The sequence below is a fragment of the Plasmodium gonderi genome (genome assembly GCF_002157705.1).
Source record: "Plasmodium gonderi DNA, contig: Chr13, whole genome shotgun sequence".
In the NCBI taxonomy this organism is placed as follows: domain Eukaryota; phylum Apicomplexa; class Aconoidasida; order Haemosporida; family Plasmodiidae; genus Plasmodium; species Plasmodium gonderi.
Window position 1 is genome coordinate 1,228,760 of NW_021628938.1, and position 16,672 is coordinate 1,245,431.

At 31.8% G+C, this 16,672-nt stretch overlaps 5 protein-coding genes across 5 annotated transcripts; 3 read left to right on the forward strand and 2 right to left on the reverse strand.

Moving 5' to 3' along the window:
* Nucleotides 1–733: 733 nt before the first annotated feature.
* On the reverse strand, nucleotides 734–2,401 carry PGO_132160 (50S ribosomal protein L15; the record flags this gene model as incomplete). The annotated part of the gene is made up of 1 exon (XM_028689732.1): nucleotides 734–2,401. The coding sequence occupies one exon, from the start codon at nucleotides 2,399–2,401 to the stop codon at nucleotides 734–736; it is 1,668 nt and encodes a 555-aa protein (XP_028545533.1).
* A 1,436-nt stretch (nucleotides 2,402–3,837) lies between these two features.
* On the forward strand, nucleotides 3,838–4,590 carry PGO_132170 (hypothetical protein, conserved; the record flags this gene model as incomplete). The annotated part of the gene is made up of 1 exon (XM_028689733.1): nucleotides 3,838–4,590. One exon carries the CDS (start codon nucleotides 3,838–3,840, stop codon nucleotides 4,588–4,590), a length of 753 nt encoding a protein of 250 aa, XP_028545534.1.
* Nucleotides 4,591–7,084: 2,494 nt separating this feature from the next.
* On the forward strand, nucleotides 7,085–10,756 carry PGO_132180 (hypothetical protein, conserved; the record flags this gene model as incomplete). The annotated part of the gene is made up of 1 exon (XM_028689734.1): nucleotides 7,085–10,756. One exon carries the CDS (start codon nucleotides 7,085–7,087, stop codon nucleotides 10,754–10,756), a length of 3,672 nt encoding a protein of 1,223 aa, XP_028545535.1.
* A 289-nt stretch (nucleotides 10,757–11,045) lies between these two features.
* On the reverse strand, nucleotides 11,046–12,758 carry PGO_132190 (transcription initiation TFIID-like; the record flags this gene model as incomplete). The annotated part of the gene is made up of 3 exons (XM_028689735.1): nucleotides 11,046–11,240; nucleotides 11,372–11,461; nucleotides 11,871–12,758. The coding sequence occupies 3 exons, from the start codon at nucleotides 12,756–12,758 to the stop codon at nucleotides 11,046–11,048; spliced, it is 1,173 nt and encodes a 390-aa protein (XP_028545536.1).
* Nucleotides 12,759–14,963: 2,205 nt separating this feature from the next.
* Nucleotides 14,964–16,124, forward strand: PGO_132200 (hypothetical protein, conserved; the record flags this gene model as incomplete). Its single annotated transcript, XM_028689736.1, has 1 exon — nucleotides 14,964–16,124. One exon carries the CDS (start codon nucleotides 14,964–14,966, stop codon nucleotides 16,122–16,124), a length of 1,161 nt encoding a protein of 386 aa, XP_028545537.1.
* Between the last annotated feature and the right edge of the window lie 548 nt (nucleotides 16,125–16,672).

The window sequence follows — 16,672 nt, forward strand, 5'->3', positions numbered from 1 at the left end:
AAAAAAAAAAAAGAAAAAAAAGCGCATGTACACCATGGGTAATTTTTGATCACATATACTGATAATAGGAAAGACGTGACCACTTACGTTACATATCAAAAATTGAACGAAACACAATGATATTTTTTAACGTTTTATGTATGGTATATGGTTTGGGATTCCCAGAATGATCCTGTGCATGTGTGTGTGTGCTTATTTATATTTATATTTTTTGCCATTCAAATGATTTGTAAGCTGTGAGAAAATATTCTAATATATTAAACACAGAATTTGGCATTCTTACAATTCCATAAACGCGTAATATGTTGCGTGAGTAACATACCACTTAACAACAGAAACAGGTTGTAACAGAGAAATGCTGTACCTTTTTTTTTTTTTTTTTTTTTTTTTTTTTTTTCCATGTTTGCGTGCGCAAATATGTATTTCTCTAACTTTTTTTACCTGAACGAGCTAGCTAACTAACCTCATATTTTTGCAAATATTCATTAACAGTTCATACAGAAAATTAAAAAAAAAAAAAAAAATATATGAACTTTATTTTTTTTTTTTGCAAATTATGTCATGCGTGCTTTTCCCATTTTGAGTAGCATACTTGTCACCTGTCCCATTTTACGTAACATACTTGTCGCCTGTCCCATTTTTACATAACATACTTGTCGCCTGTCCCATTTTTACATAACATACTTGTCGCCTGTCCCATTTTTACATAACATACTTGTCGCCTGTCCCATTTTTACGTAGCTCCTTCTTGTTCACCTTTTTCCCCTTGCTGGTTTTCCATCTTCACACTCTTTAACCATTTCATTTTCCTCTCATATTTGGACGGTTTTCCAGAAAAGACAATTCTTCGTGGAATTCTGTTAAAATTTTCATCGTCTGGGTTATATTCTGAATAAACAATATCGTGCGTATTTTTTTTTAACAAGAGGCACCTACCCCCCTGCTTAATAATTTCGCGAGCAGCCTTAACTGTAAATGCGTGAGCTTTGACAAGGACATTTTTAGCATAAAATTGGAAATCGAGACCATATTTCATTTTATATTTCTTCAAGTTACATCCGACAACTTTAATTGGATGTCTTCGTTTGTATTTTCCTATTTTCAACCCTAATTTGTCTATAACATTCCAATCAATTTCCAAGTACTTTTTTTCTCCACTTCTTGTATATGCTAAATTAATTAAATTTAGAGGAATCAATTCATAGTCATATCGATTGAAACGATGACCTGGTCCTAATGGGGCAGCAACAAATTTTGGCAATTTCCTATATAATGGAGTTTGTCCTCCTTCAAACCCGATGGGTATAGACCCCCCACTTCTACTTTTTTGTCCTTTCATTCCTCTTCCTGACGATCCTCCTCTTTTACTTCCTACTCCCCTTCCTTTTCGTTTTTTTTTTTTTTCATTTAGGGATGGTATATTAGATGGAGTAATGAAATATTCATTTTGTTCTCTGTTTCCACCTACAACTGTTGATTCCCAGTAGACATCAGCTTTTAACTTCATATTATTGATTAGTGGGTATACAGCCCTAGGCCAGTCCATCTGTGTCAAATCCCATACTAAAGGGGTTTTTGTCTGTTCATAGAAATCATCCATAATTTTTTTGATCCCTAATTGAATAGCTTTTTCTTGGTATTTTACATTAATTTCATTTATTTTTTTTTGGATATCTTCTCTCAATTTAACTAAAAGTTCATTTTTTTCATCGTATATTAAATATTGGTTTTTTTCGATTTTCTCTATTTCTTTTATTATAGGTTCTATAGCTTCTTCCTGTTCTTTCATTACTTTTTGTAAAAATGCCTTTTGTTCTTCATTGTAAGGGGATTTAAAGGTACCATTTCTTATGTCTTCTTCGAGCTGTTTAAATTGCTTATACCTCAGATATATTTTTCTGTTTATTAATGCTTTGTACTTTTTGTCTACTAGCTTTTTTTCTTCTTTTAATTCTTTGAACATGGTATTGGCCCTACCTATTTTAAAACTTCCATCGAGCATGGTGCCAAAGATGCTTTTCAATTCGTTTTTCTCACTTGTATCATGTGAATCATTTGGGTCCTGACCACCTTTGTCCTTGTTGATCTCATCGCAACTTCTTTCCTTCTTTTTTTCCTTAGCTAATTTTTCCTTTTCCAAATTGAAATCTATATTAAACTGTCTTTTTACCTTTCCTAACAAACTATTAATTGTGTCAATCATGTTATACTTTTCCTCTACCTCTTCTTCTTTAAAGATATTCAGTGGGGGCTTCTTCCTATTAGGAAAATTCGCTTTATATTTCCCATCCACCAGAAATCTTTTCTTCATAATGCTGAGTGGTTGACCCCTTTTACCTTCGTTTATTATGTATCCCCTTAAGAGTGTTGCACAGAATAGCAGGCAAATTATGCATCTCATTTTTTTGGCATCATTTTAGTGACGTCATTTTGGTTCTTAACAAGACTTAGACACTACTGATGTGTGAATATATCCACATGTTTTTTTTTTTTTTTTTTTTTTTTTTTTTTTTCATTCAGCACATGAGTAAATTGTTTTATAATGATCCTTTATATTTTGTGCTTCCTCTCAACTATTTAATTTAAAAAAAAAAAAAAAAAAAAAAAATATCTAATTTGTGCATGCAGAATGCATACCTATGGGGTGTATACCCCCTCTCAGATGTTTAAATTGGTAAAGGATCAATACTCCGGATGATTGAAAAAGGATCATTTTTATTTACCATACATTTTGTGTCCCTTCTACAGTTAAAGAGGGATATTAGAAACGAGCTTACATGTTATTTCTGCAAATGGTGGTTTGTTTCCTGTTTTGCACACTTGTGTTGTCGATGCTGTGTTGTCGATGCTGTGTTGTCACTACTGTGTTGTCGATGCTGTGTTGTCGATGCTGTGTTGTCACTACTGTGTTGTCGATGCTGTGTTGTCACTACTGTGTTGTCTCCACTGTGTTGTTACTACTATATTACCTCTGTTGTGTCTTTCCTGTGATGAACACCTTGAAAACATATTTCCCTATTTGGTATCTCTTTGGTCTCCCTCTTTTGCTGAAATGACGAATAAGCTGGCTCACCAAAATGCACATATATATATATATATAAATACAATATGCACATTCGTATGTGCCTCCAGCGGGGAATTAACTAACAAGGGAGGTGTTCAAATGGAGCTTTAACAAAAAGAAATCTTCGTACATCTTTTTTTTCATATTTTTTTAAATGCTAATTGTTGTATACACATAGATTTTGTGTATATATTATTGTGTGCAAAGTCATTTTCTTTTCCTTTTTTTTTTTTTTTTTTTTTTTCCCATCACTTCATTTTACGTATAGGTAATGAACATTTGCATTAAAAAAAAAACTAAAAAAAAAAAAAAAAAAAAAAAAAAAAAAAAAAGGTAATTGTTTCGTGTAAGCACGTATGAATATTCTTACATACTCATTTGCCCCATTGTGATTTTGTATGCAAATTTTAAGGCACGTAGAAAATCTTCCAAGTTTTTAGAATTCGGTTTTCTCCTCTAAGGGAACTTTTCTACTTACAAAGAAAAAATATAATTTTTTGTGAAAAGTTGCATCATTTTATTTTGTTGTAACGTATAAATTTTTGTATGCATGTTCATATAAATTAAGCGAAAATAAATGATTTTTTTTTTTTTTTTTTTTTTTTTTTTTTTTTTTTTTCTTTTTTTTTTTTTTTTTTTTTTTTTTTTTTTTTTTTTTTTTTTTTTTTTTTTTTTTTTTTTTTTTTTTTTTTTTTTTTTTTTTTTTTTTTTTTTTTTTTTTTTTTTTTTCTGATAAATTTTGCATGTGAAGGAAAAACACATCAAATAACGATATGAAGGAAATTTCCATTAATGAAATTCATTCCTTACCCCAGAGGGATAGGCGAAAGATTAGTAGAGGGAACTCAAGTGATGATATAGAGTCTGAGGATAACTGCGAGAAGAAGGAACGTGACCATAGGGAAGTATCAGGTGGTAGTGATGAAATAAGTGGTAGTAGCGTGAATATTGAAAGCAGTGAAAATGTTGACAGTAATGTGAATATTGAAAGTAGCGATAAGACTGGAAGTATTGAGAACATGGGAAGTAGTGACAAGGGGAACCCACAAAATGTAGGTTTACCTTATGAAAAGAAGATAATACAAGATGATCGTTTGGAAAAGTCATACAGTTATGAATATTTGGATCATCCAGCTGATGTTATTTTACACAGTTATGGGAAAACATTAAGGGAATGCTTCGAGTCTTTGTGTGTTTCAATGTTTAATTACATGTGTAATTTGAATGATGTGGAATTAAAAATATCGAAACAAATAATTGCAAGAGGATCAAGCATGGAAGATTTACTATATAATTTTTTAACAGAATGCCATTTTTTATATGGTAGTGAATATTTTATATGTAAAGCTATTGATATCCTCGTATTTGACAACGTGACATTTTATATTGAAGCCCATGGATTTGGAGATTTCTTTTCCTTAGATATTCATGAAAGTGGTACTGAAATAAAAGCAATCACAAAACACGAATTAAAAATTTGTCTAAATGATGATCTTTGTGAAGCCTTTGTCTTAGTTGACATATAAATAACAATCTACGCGGTTCGAAATTTATATTTAACAGAAATTATGTGACCATATGAGGAAAGGAAAAAAAAATCTTCTTTTGAAAGAGTAATTCGATTCAAGGGAATGAAAATCACAAATATGGAAAGAAAAAAAAAAAAAAAAAAAAAAACAAAAAAAAAAAACATATAAAATATATATCACATTGGAATGTAACACCTTTTTTTCAAAGTAGTGTAGTTTCTTTATCCTTTTGGAAGAAACGATTATGCACATATATAACATTTGTCTCCATAGGTGGTATAGATAAAAAAGGTGGAGTAAGTAAACATAGTAAAAATATTTCTTTCTTATGTAAGTTTCTATTTTGTGAGAGAAGGGATGACGCACCTCTCCACCCCATCCCCTAAACACACACCACTTTCTCTAAAGTGCATCAAACGGTATGGATAAATGAGTCTCATTTTTATCTTGTTATTATACTGATTTTTTTTTTTTTTTTTTTTTTTTTTTCTTCCCTCTCCTCCCCCTTATTTTTGTATTTTTGTTTGTTTTTGTGTATGACTATTGTTTCCCCCTTTTTGGCACCACAACTTAGCATGGTGATTCTTCCAAAAAAAAAAAAAATAAAATAAAATAAAAATACATCAGCTCTGCCTGTCCCACTTCTTATCTTTCTGTATATGCATCCAAAACAGATATTCTATATCATTGGGTGAAGTAGTAGAAATAGTTACAACCACAGAGGCACCATAAGTTTTTCCTCATTTAGGTATACAACATTGGGGTATATATATGCTGAGCATACAATTTTTTCCATGCAAGAATCGTCCGATTACATAGGTATACATTTATATAACACACACAGGCATAGTCTCACACCCACGTACCACTATGGGCAAAAAAAACAAAAATAAAAAATTCCCTTGAATTTGTCCCAACCTCATGGTGTGAAGTTCAAAAAAACATTCTTAAAAGATGGTGTAGAAATGCTCATCCCTTTTTTATTTTTGACATTATCAAACTGTTCTTGTGTCCCATGTAGCACTCTACAAGACTTGAAAAATTTTTAATTTCCCCAAAAAAGGAAAATAAAAATATATATTGAACACAGAAAAATGAAAACGGTAAAACGAGCAGTGGTGTGCTATGGAGGAGAAATATACATAGAGTAACAAATTGAATTCTCGTTTTGCTTTTCCGTAAGAGTTATTAGTTTTTTTTTTTTTTTTCCCTTTTGTCATCATTCCGGGAAAAAACTTGTTCATATGATGAATACTGCAACTGCAACCTTATTTAAGGCCCACCCCCAAGTTTATTATTATATAAGATATCTTCATGTGTCCCGAATTGGTAAATAAAAGAGCTATAGAGGGAAAGGGCTTGGGAATATATATATATATATATATATATATATATATATGTGTATATATATTTTTTTTTTTTTTTTACACGACAAAATATGACTATTTTCAATTAACAGGATTTTCCAAGTATTCATGTGTGAGGTGCAAAAACTTGTTCTTCTTTGGAACAGTTGGCTAGCGATAAAAAAAAAAAAAAAAAAAAAAAAAACTATAAAAAAGCTATAAAAAAATTATGAACAAACCTTAAAAAAATTATGAACAAACTATAAAAAAAATTATGAACAAACTATAAAAAAAATTATGAACAAACTATAAAAAAAAATTATGAACAAACTGTAAAAAAAATTATGAACAAACTGTATAAAAAATTATGAAAAAACCATAAAGAAACTATAGAGAAACTATAAAAATGTGTATACACGTAGTGTGCATACACATGTTTACATTTACAAAATTGGTAAATCAAGAAGGAAGCATAGTTACCCTTTTTTCTTCCACAAATGAAATGCCCTTATATGAACAGCTACACTCCCATTTTAAGTCCACATTTATATATACATATATATATAAAACTACTGAGACAGTGAGACGCAGGGCATTACAATTCATTCAGGTGTAAGGAAAAATACGAGCATACAGACAGTACGCCATTCCTAGCCCACCATTCCCGTGTGTGTATATCCCCATCCTTCTTTTTGTTAGGAAGGTCTTTTGGTGATTCACACAAAAGGGTGACTTCATAGGAGGAAGCTAAGGGCACTGTAGTTGGTTAATAAAAAAAAAAAAAAAAAAGTTGCATGTTCTAAAACTTGCATATTCTAAAACTTGCATATTCTAAAACTTGCATATTCTAAAACTTGCATATTCTAAAACTTGCATATTCTAAAACTTGCATATTCTAAAACTTGCTTATTCTAAAACTTGCATATTCTAAAACTTGCATGTTCAAAACTTGCATGTTCAAAACTTGCATATTCTAAAACTTGCATGTTCAAAACTTGCATGCTCAAAAATTTCCTTGTTCTAAAACTTGCGTGTTCAAGTGTTAACCTCGCACAATTCAAGAGAGTCTTTTTTGAACCCCATTAGCGTAGCATTTTGGACAGGTTGAGAGGAGACACGGATAGACGGATAGGAAAACAAGTGCAATGGCTCCGAGAAAAAGAAAAATTGGGAACACAGGTTGTGCTGTGAGAAAAGGAGTAATAGTGGACTTGCTGAAAACTGCTATACCTAGCGAATCGTCTAACACAAGGAACACAAAAAATTCTAGGATTGCAAAGAACTTGGGAAATCCAAATAATAAGAGGAATGCAAAAAGGACAAGATGTAAACGAAGAAAAAGGAAAGATTACGATAAACTGCCTGACTTTTCATGCCTAAAAAAATTAATCTATGAACAGAAAAGGAAAGACAACATATCTAACTTATTCTCTTTTAACGATCCATGTATAAAAGAAAAAATTGATAAATTTAACAAAATAATTGAAAGGAGAAAGGAGTACTATTATGACACCAGTGATAGTAAGGGACAAGATGAAATAACTCCCAATGTATGTGAATCTTCTGCTTTTGGATATACCTTTATCGATAAAGTTATGAATTTCTCTAATAAGGAGGATATAGATGACTTAATACAGCATGATGAAGATGAAGAAATAGATGAAGATGTAGATGCAGAAGTAGATGAAGAAGTAGGTGCAGATATGGATGCAGGTTCTGATTCAGATTTTGATTCAGATGCAGATACAGAATATGGAAATAATCGAAGAGAGAATCAATATGACAGCCAATCAGACGTCTATCATCACTATAATGAGGAAAATAACGAAAGAGGTATACAATGCTTTAGACACATGGATGAAGAGTTCATAAAGAAGAATATGAAAAACACAAATTGGGAATATGAAAATAGGGGGAATAAAAATGACAGAAAAAAAAAATTGCCTAAGGGCTACGTCGGTATGAGTAATAATAAAAAGAAAACAGAAAAAATGAAAAGAACAAATTTATTTAATAAAAAAGGAATTATAGATAGCAAAAAAAAAGATCTCATATTGGACCAACTAAAACTGAAGTTTGATGAATTCAAAATAGACACCTTGACGATTCCTCAAAGGCCAATAACCATTATTGATGAAAATGGAATTCAGAAGAAGAAACTCTTTATATTTAACATAAATAATAGTAGTGGAAAAAAGAAGAATGAAAAGAAAAGGATTCAAATAGTGTATGACACAGAGGGGGATCAGTCGATTACGCAGAATTTGTCAGCTCATAATTTGTCACTTAATAATTTGTCACTTAATAATTTGTCACGTAATAATTTGCCCGCTCAGAATTTGTCACCTCACAATTTGTCTCCCCACAATTTGTCATCCCACAATTTGTCACCACATAATTCGCTACCTAACAACCCTCAAACAGAAATGCAAACGCAAAGGCGAGACGAAGGAGACCTAATCGAGCTGGTGAATAGAATAAGTGAACAGAAGGAGTCTTACCTCTATTTTGTGGTGAAAAATAATCAGCTGTTGTTGAAGAAGAACAATGACTATTTCAGCATCATGATGCATTACTTATGCGAAGGGTCACCAAATATGAATCTCCAGATGAGATATTATTTAATTATGAAACCACCCAACATGGATATGTTGTTATATCTTATTTTGACATATTATAAATTTTCATTTATCGATTTAGTTGAACAATATCAAAATATATCCATTAGTAACATAGTGGAAAGTTCCTTTGAGGAAATGATTCTTTATGATTACTATTACTACTTTTTTCATATTTTAGAAATATCACATGAAGAATTTTACATGTCTTTAGAAGTATTCAACAGTATGAAGTTTCTTCTTAGCAAATACAATTTTTTTCTTAGTAGGATGCACAAGGATTCTATTTTTTCTAAAGCCAAGTTCGTGTTAGGTATGGGAGACATAGAGAATGTCGATGAAGTGTTTCTTCCCCCATCAAAGGGATTGCCATATGAAAGAGAGAAAGAAGAGCAGGAGGAGCAGATGGAAGAGGAAGAAGATGCTTCTACCAAAGTTCCCACTAAAGCAGAAAAAAACGTGATGTCGAACTTGACAGATGGAGAGACAACCAATGCAGAAGAAAGCATAGAAGAATTGGAATTAGAAGAAAAGAAAACAACAAATCAGGCAACAAATCAGGCAACAAATCAGACAACAAATCAGACAACAAATTCGTGCAAATGTAGGTATAGAAACAGAAGAACACAGCATCTTAGGAGAAAAAACGGAACATTGCAATACATTTTGAATACCAAACTTGATTTTATAAATTATCAACAAAAGAACTTCTTCAATGAAACACATTGGAATGAGATAGAAAATTATAATCACTTAAATAATCTAGATAAACTAGTGTACTTTACAAAAGATTTGTATTACAAATTTACAAAAAAAAATATTTATCATAAATTAGACGAAATAACATGTGAACAGAAGCATTTGGATAAGGTACAAATGATTGAACAGTGCAAAAAAAAATTACCCTTATACAAAAAAAATGTCAAATTTATGAATTTTCTTGGTGTGTATTCACACTCATTTGTATGGCAGGTATACTGCATGCATCTGGAGTTATTTTGCATTTTGAAGTTTAAGAAAATACGTCCTTATTATTATCCATGGATTAGTCAGATGAAGAAAATCTCAGTGTTAGAGGATAGCACTTCCCTTGATTGTGGTAAAGTAAAAGGGGAGAAAATAGGAGCTGAAAATGGTGATTCAAATCTAAAAGAGCTACTTCATCAGGAAAATGACAACCCAATAAAGATAATGCATGAACCAAAAGAAAATTCGTTTTTGCAAGAGTACAATCTGAGAGACATAGAAAATGAAATAAATGCATCTCTCAATTTTTTTCATAACCAAGTGAAGGATAAAAAAATAGAAAATTTGTATATCCCCATTTCAGTTGAAATTAATAAAAAATTGATTGAAAAAACAAAATATATTAATGGAACTCCTCTGAACGAATTTATATATAGTGAATTTTTATCAGGTATTGATTTAAAATTGCGCGTATTTAAATTAAAGTGCATTGTTTTAAAAATAATTAAAATTATTTTAACCTTTTTAGATTTCCATACACTTATTATTTTGAAATGTTCAAGAATCTTTCTCAAGGAAGACAGCTTAATAATAAATGGTGGAATTCCCTTGGGTTTTCTCTCACCCACATCTTTACGTTTCCTGCTCTACAATATTGATGAAACCATTGCGACCAAGTCATACAGCAAGACTATTTTTCATTACATTCCTCCCGAGATAAGAATGGCTTTGCACAGAATTGGCAGCAGAGAAGGGAACGATGGACAGAGCGCTGGCTTGAGTGGAGGGTGTGAGAACTGCTTCCATCTGATGGATAAAAGCAAATTGGAAAAGGCATATTCTTACATGATTGGAAAAGTGTTTGAAGAATCTCTAATCGACACATTCACTGGGGATAAGTTCGACTATCTGAATTTCGATGAAGATGTTAAAAACTTCCTTCTATGTTGTTTAAAAGAAAATTTAAATGATAGAGAACCAATCAGCAAATTGCCATATCATAAGTGCTTTTCAGAATGCTTTGACTTGTATATAAACATTTATGATGACAATATAAATTCGTATAAGAATGACAAAGAAAAGGCAATTAGGTTACGGGATTTAAATTACATTAACAATTTTGATTACAACATTTTTACTATTCCATCTGAATCTTCATCCCGTCTTCCTTCCTCATCTGATTCAAGGAATTTCAACACCTCTAGCCAATACTCCTCTTCTTACAATGCATAGTTCTAGTAGTCGTCTCTATCCCTGTTACTCATTTGTGCACTCCAAATTATATTCGCAGCTTTTAAGAATGAGATTCTACTGTTTTTTTTTTTTTTTTTTTTTTTTCCATCACACCCCTACCCCTCCACACACTCCTCCATTTTTCTTCCTTATTTTATTTTTTTTTTTTATTTACACCCATTGTATAGATATACAACCGAATGTACAATTTTGTGGCATATAATGATGTAACATAAAGAAGTTTATCATGTACTGTTCGTAAAAATTTTGAAAAAAAAAAAAAAAAAAATCAGTGTTGAGACTTACTTTTAATCAAGTATGGATATAATATATCGATACACTTTTGAAGATTTTCATAACTTTTTCCACCTGTTAAGGTTATGTTTCCTGTTGAGAAAATACTAGCCGAGACGACATCTACTTTGTTTCGGATTTTTTCTGCATTGCTTTTGGTAGTGTTCCATGCGTAGTTACCTTCATTTTGCTGAGTAAGACGAAAGAGAAGAAGGAGTAGGTATAAATGTCTTGTTTTGAGAGGGGTGTATGAACTAGTGAATGACCCAATCAAGCGAAAACCAAAGGTGGTATAACATAAAAAATGAAATGGATATTTACATCGCTCATCTCGGACGTGTCCTTTTCATTTTCATTCGTCAGGGCAATTTTCACTTTGCAAGCGGGGAAAACATTTGGATCGTAGTCTACCTATAAGTATAGTTGGGAAAATGGGAGCGGAGTTGGAAATGTTCCACATAACCGAATCCACTGCTGGAACAACAGAAATGTGTAATCATAAAATGAATATGCACGTGTAAGACCAGCTATGTATGAGCAAGATAACTCAGAGATGGGCAAGTATATATATATATATATATACATAATTGTCACTTAAAAGAACGCCATATGGAGGGAACACAAGTCGGAAGCACGTGAGGAATGCACTGAAGAAGAAGCAGCAAGAACGCAATTCGTTCTATATATATATATATACCAAATGTGAACATATAAAATATTCTTATGTGCCTTTCCTGAATAGAAGAGATAACGCATAACGTAGACGAGAAGGAAAAAAAAAAAAAAAAAAAAAAAATGTATTGCTCGGGAGCGAACTCACACTTTTATAATACTGGGCAAAGAGGGGTAGCACAATAGAGAATCCCACATTGTACACTGCAAGAATATTTGTTATTGTTATATTTTTTAGTTTTATATTTTTGAAATTTAATTGCTTTAATTTTTTTTCTATTTTTTTCATAGCTATTTTGCATGCTTCGATGGAATTATTTCCTGTGCATATTATTTTCCCGTTCGAAAATATAGACACGTTTATAATAATTTTTTCATTCATATGGTTATTATCTTCAGTTATACTTTGTGAAATAGGAATGTTGTTACATATCTTAGTGGTGAAATAACCAGAGGGTGAGCAATTATCTGTTTTGACTATACCATCAGATGATACACCAACAGATGTCGTTGATTTGTTATTTTCTTCTCTGCCAGTGCTGATTCTTGTGAGATTTGTGACTTCCACTTGTGATGTATCTCGCGTCGGATCACTACTGGGTGTAGTAGTTGTTGTGGTTGCTTCTGCTTTTGCTTCTGCTGTTGCTTCTGCTTTTGCTTCTGCTTTTGCTTCTGCTGTTGCTTCTGCTGTTGCTGCTGTGGTGGGGGTAGCCTCCCCTTGCGAAGGCATATGATCATCATCACCACATTCAACAACTTGCATCTTAATTTTTCTCCCACCTGTTTTCTCCCTAATGTAATTTACATATTTATTTATAGTGCGTGTACTAACAGGGACGTCAATACGCATGCACTTGAACTCTCGAGGATTGTATATACAATTGGCAAAGTGCTTGTATATGTTATCAAGGTTGAGGGAAGAACACAATATTGCATTCATAGAAATGTTATGAACACTCATGTTACTTTCACCCTGGGCAAATATATTCTCACCTTGTTCATTGTTTAATTTCAATTTCTTCCTAGGTTGTGCCATGGCTCCCTCTACCCCAGAGGGAGTACTCTCCTCGGCGTTTCTATGGATCGGTTTAGGTGGTTGCTTGGCGTGACTGTTGCTGTTTAAGGGATCTGCTATTCCTATTTGATCAGTTGTACTTATCTCAAAAAAAAAAAAAAAAAAAAAAAAAAATTGTTTCCCTTCCTAAAATGGCTAGTTCCTTCTCTTAATGGCTAACTCGGGGGATAGGAAGATCACTATAGGCAAAAAAAAAGAAAAAAAAAAAAAAAAAAAAAACATACACGCATACATACATACATACACACATGCATAATGTATATACCATATGTGTACATAGTGTGTCGTGCATATTCCCTCTTAACGCTCGCAGGCTACTCAATTTTTTTCCCTTTCGACACAATTGCATCTGCGCCTAACATTTCCAGTTAGTACAGTGTATATAAGTCTTACTCCTACGCATCACACAAATTGGGGATGGGGAGAGGGAGAAGAATAAGTCTCCTTATCTTTTTTTTTTTTTTTTTTTTTTTTTTTCTTTGTGCATATTTATATTTTGTGAAGGCATATATCTAACATAACAAAAAAATTAATCTAACTTTGTTGCAATTAGTTGTTTATTCAATCAGCTCAATTATTCAGTTTGTTTATTCTGTTTTCCTTTTTTTTTTGTGACTTTAGAACGAATGAAATATGATCCATCTTAATTTCCGTTTTTCACAAAAACAGAATAAATATAATAAGGGGTAAAATTTTTTAAATGTGAGTTCTTTTCGTTTTGCTCTGCTCTGCTTTGTTTTTGTATTTTTTTTTTCGTTTTTTTTTTTTTTGTTTTTTTTTTTTTTTTTTTTTTTTTTTTTTTTTTTTTTTTTTTTTTTTTTTTTTTTTTTTTTTTTTTTTTTTTTTTTTTTTTTTTTTTTTTTTTTTTTTTTTTTTTTTTTTTGTATTTTTTTTTTTGTATTTTTTTTTTTGTATTTTTTCTTTGTCATACACAGTGCAGCGGGTATTAGAGGCAAAAGTATTTTCAATGAATTAAGTGTAGCCACATTCGTATCGCATGTCGAGAGAAATGTAGCTGAGAAAAGCCGATCAGTTGAGACGCAAATAAAATTGAACCCCTTCAAGAAGGAATAGGTGTCGCGAATCGACATATCGTTTCTGTTTTACAAATTTTTCTTTCGTTAAAGTGGATCTAAACAGAGCCCTCTCCTCTTTCTATCAACAGGAGTCACAGAGAGAGAGAGAGATATGAAAAAAAATTTATCTTATCATCTTCTATACGTAAAGTTCGATTGCTTATGTGAATTTTCTCATGCTACTTTTTCCAGAAGTGGGGTAATGTTGAGTATAGAAAAGAGTAGGGGGAGGGTGTAATGATAATATATGGAAAAAAAAAAAAGGGTAGCAAAAAAGGGGCAGCAAAAAAGGGGTAGCAAAAAAGGGGTAGCAAAAAAAGGGTAGCAAAAAAGGGGCAGCAAAAAAGGGGCAGCAAAAAAGAGGCAGCAAAAAAGGAGCAAAACATTTGCAAGGGTGTGTTAAAATTTGTTTAAGAAATATTTTTATTACAACTTCACCAACTTGGTCACCTCCGAGAGAATCACAAATTGTGGTGAAGAGTCATGATAATGATGCCCTTTTCGTAAAAATGCACGTGCATCATGAAAAGGTAATTATCACTTTAAGGAAAATATAGAAAAATATAGAAAAATATAGAAAAATATAGAAAAATATAGAAAAATGTAGAAAAATACAGAAAAATGTAGAAAAATGTAGAAAAATGTAGAAAAATGAAGCAGGGTTCATAATTACATATTCAGATATCCAAAACAGTATATATATACACATATATGCATATATATACATGTGTGTATAGCGAAAAAAGGGGTATCTCAATTTTGCCCTCAGAAAAAAAGGGAAATTTTGGTGCTGATTCATTTAATCAATTGTTGTAGTTTATATACAGAGGGACACACTAAACCCATGTAAGGCTTATCAATAAGTTGTCTTTTACACATCGTCGTGTGGTTTTGTATTTAAAAAAAAAAAAAAAAAAAAAAAGTGGGGAGAAATATATAGGGGAAGAGGAGGCCCGTTTTATCATCAAGTACTCACGGGATCAAAGTAGGAAATGCATGTGACAATAAACGTAGACTTCAGAAACATCGGTGAAACACCTCAGGAGAGACTAAGATTTTACCAGTAAACTTCCTCCCTTTTCATGCAAAAATGGAGGATGAAGAAAAGGAAGAGACAGACAGAGAGTATGTACAGGGACGAGAAGATGTAAACATGTTAAGAGGAACAAGAAATGCCAACTATACAAACAACTCGCAACCCGAACCAGCAGCAACAACCACGACAGTGTGTAATTGGGCAGAGGCATTGTGTGGGTCGTTGATATCTGATTTAATGGTAAATAATACTAAGGGAGAAGAGAAGAGGAAAGTGGAGATTTTTGAAAATCCAGAGAAATTCAAAATAGTGGAAAATAAGCCAGAAGTATATGAGTCAATATATTCAGACAAGTTATTGTTCAGAGACAATCAGGTAGAATACGAACCAAATGGAATAAACAAGCTAAATAGAAACATGTATGAATCTACCCAAAGATTAGAAGTAATTGATAAGATTTGCAATGCATGTAACTTTTGTGAAGATGTATGTTTCTCCACAGATTGTGTAAACTGCGAAAAAAAAAGGAAAAATTTGTACGAAAAATATAAAAAATACAAAAAACAAAACTTAAGAATATGCCAAAAAAAAGCTAAACTTATGTTCAAGTTAAATAAACGTGTTCGGAGAGACATACTATTGGGAAGTCATTCAATGGAAAAGGGGTATGAAGAAGAAAAATTTGTGAACACAGAAAAAAATTGCACAAGCGAAGAAGGCATAAAAGAGGAAAAGCAAAGCAAAACCCCACTTTCTACTATCAACAATATTGATGAGAATGAAAAAAGAGGAGATCAATATGACACACTAAAGGATGTCATCAGAAAGAGCACAAGCATGAGCAATAATGAATGGAAAACTGAAGAAAAGGGAGAAAAAACTATAAATTATTACAACTATACAAAATATAAAAAATATTTTACAAAATGTGAAATAAAAAGACACTGTAAAATAAATGATTGCTGGGTTGTGGCAAATGGTTGTCTTTATGATGTAACAACAATTCTTAGTCACCATCCAGGTGGAGTTAATTGCATTTTAAAAAAAGCTGGTGGTGATGTATCTGTTGATTATTCTTTTCATTCAAAATATGCACAGAAAATTTTCTGGGAACCTCTAAAAATTGGAAAAGTTATAACGTGTTCTAAGGAACTTGATGAAGTCCACACAAAAAGTTTCTCTTCTCCAAAAAAGAGTACGTGCTTTTTTATGTGATTTGTTTTTACTCTGTTAAGAGTAACGAGTGTAAATTTTTCTTTTTTTTTTCTTTTTTTTTTCACACTTTTTCTTTACCTCTCCTCCCCCTCCCTCCCCCCCCCCTATATCCCCCTCTTTTTCTTCTCCTTTTTACACTTTTTCGTATTTCTTTTTTGTAAATTTTTCAGTATTAGAGATCTGGTTTAACGAAACAGTTCTGTCGACATATACATCTATGAACTTACTTTTTTTACCCATATATATATATATACTTATTTGCTTACATTCTTAATCGACATGTATTAATATTTCTCCACCCTTGGGCATACACCATTATGGTAACGATATATATATAAAATGCCCACACATGCCCTATTTATTGTTTCAAAATGAAACATGCTGTTTTCTCGATAATTTGAATCGAATATGTATTATTGTATATGTTTTCTACACAAATAGATGAGCTGATTTTATATGCACACAACATTTGTCTATTCACCCCCAACCCAACCCCCAACCCCATATATATGCGTAAGCGTTTTTGCATAGATAATTCTTTGTTAACC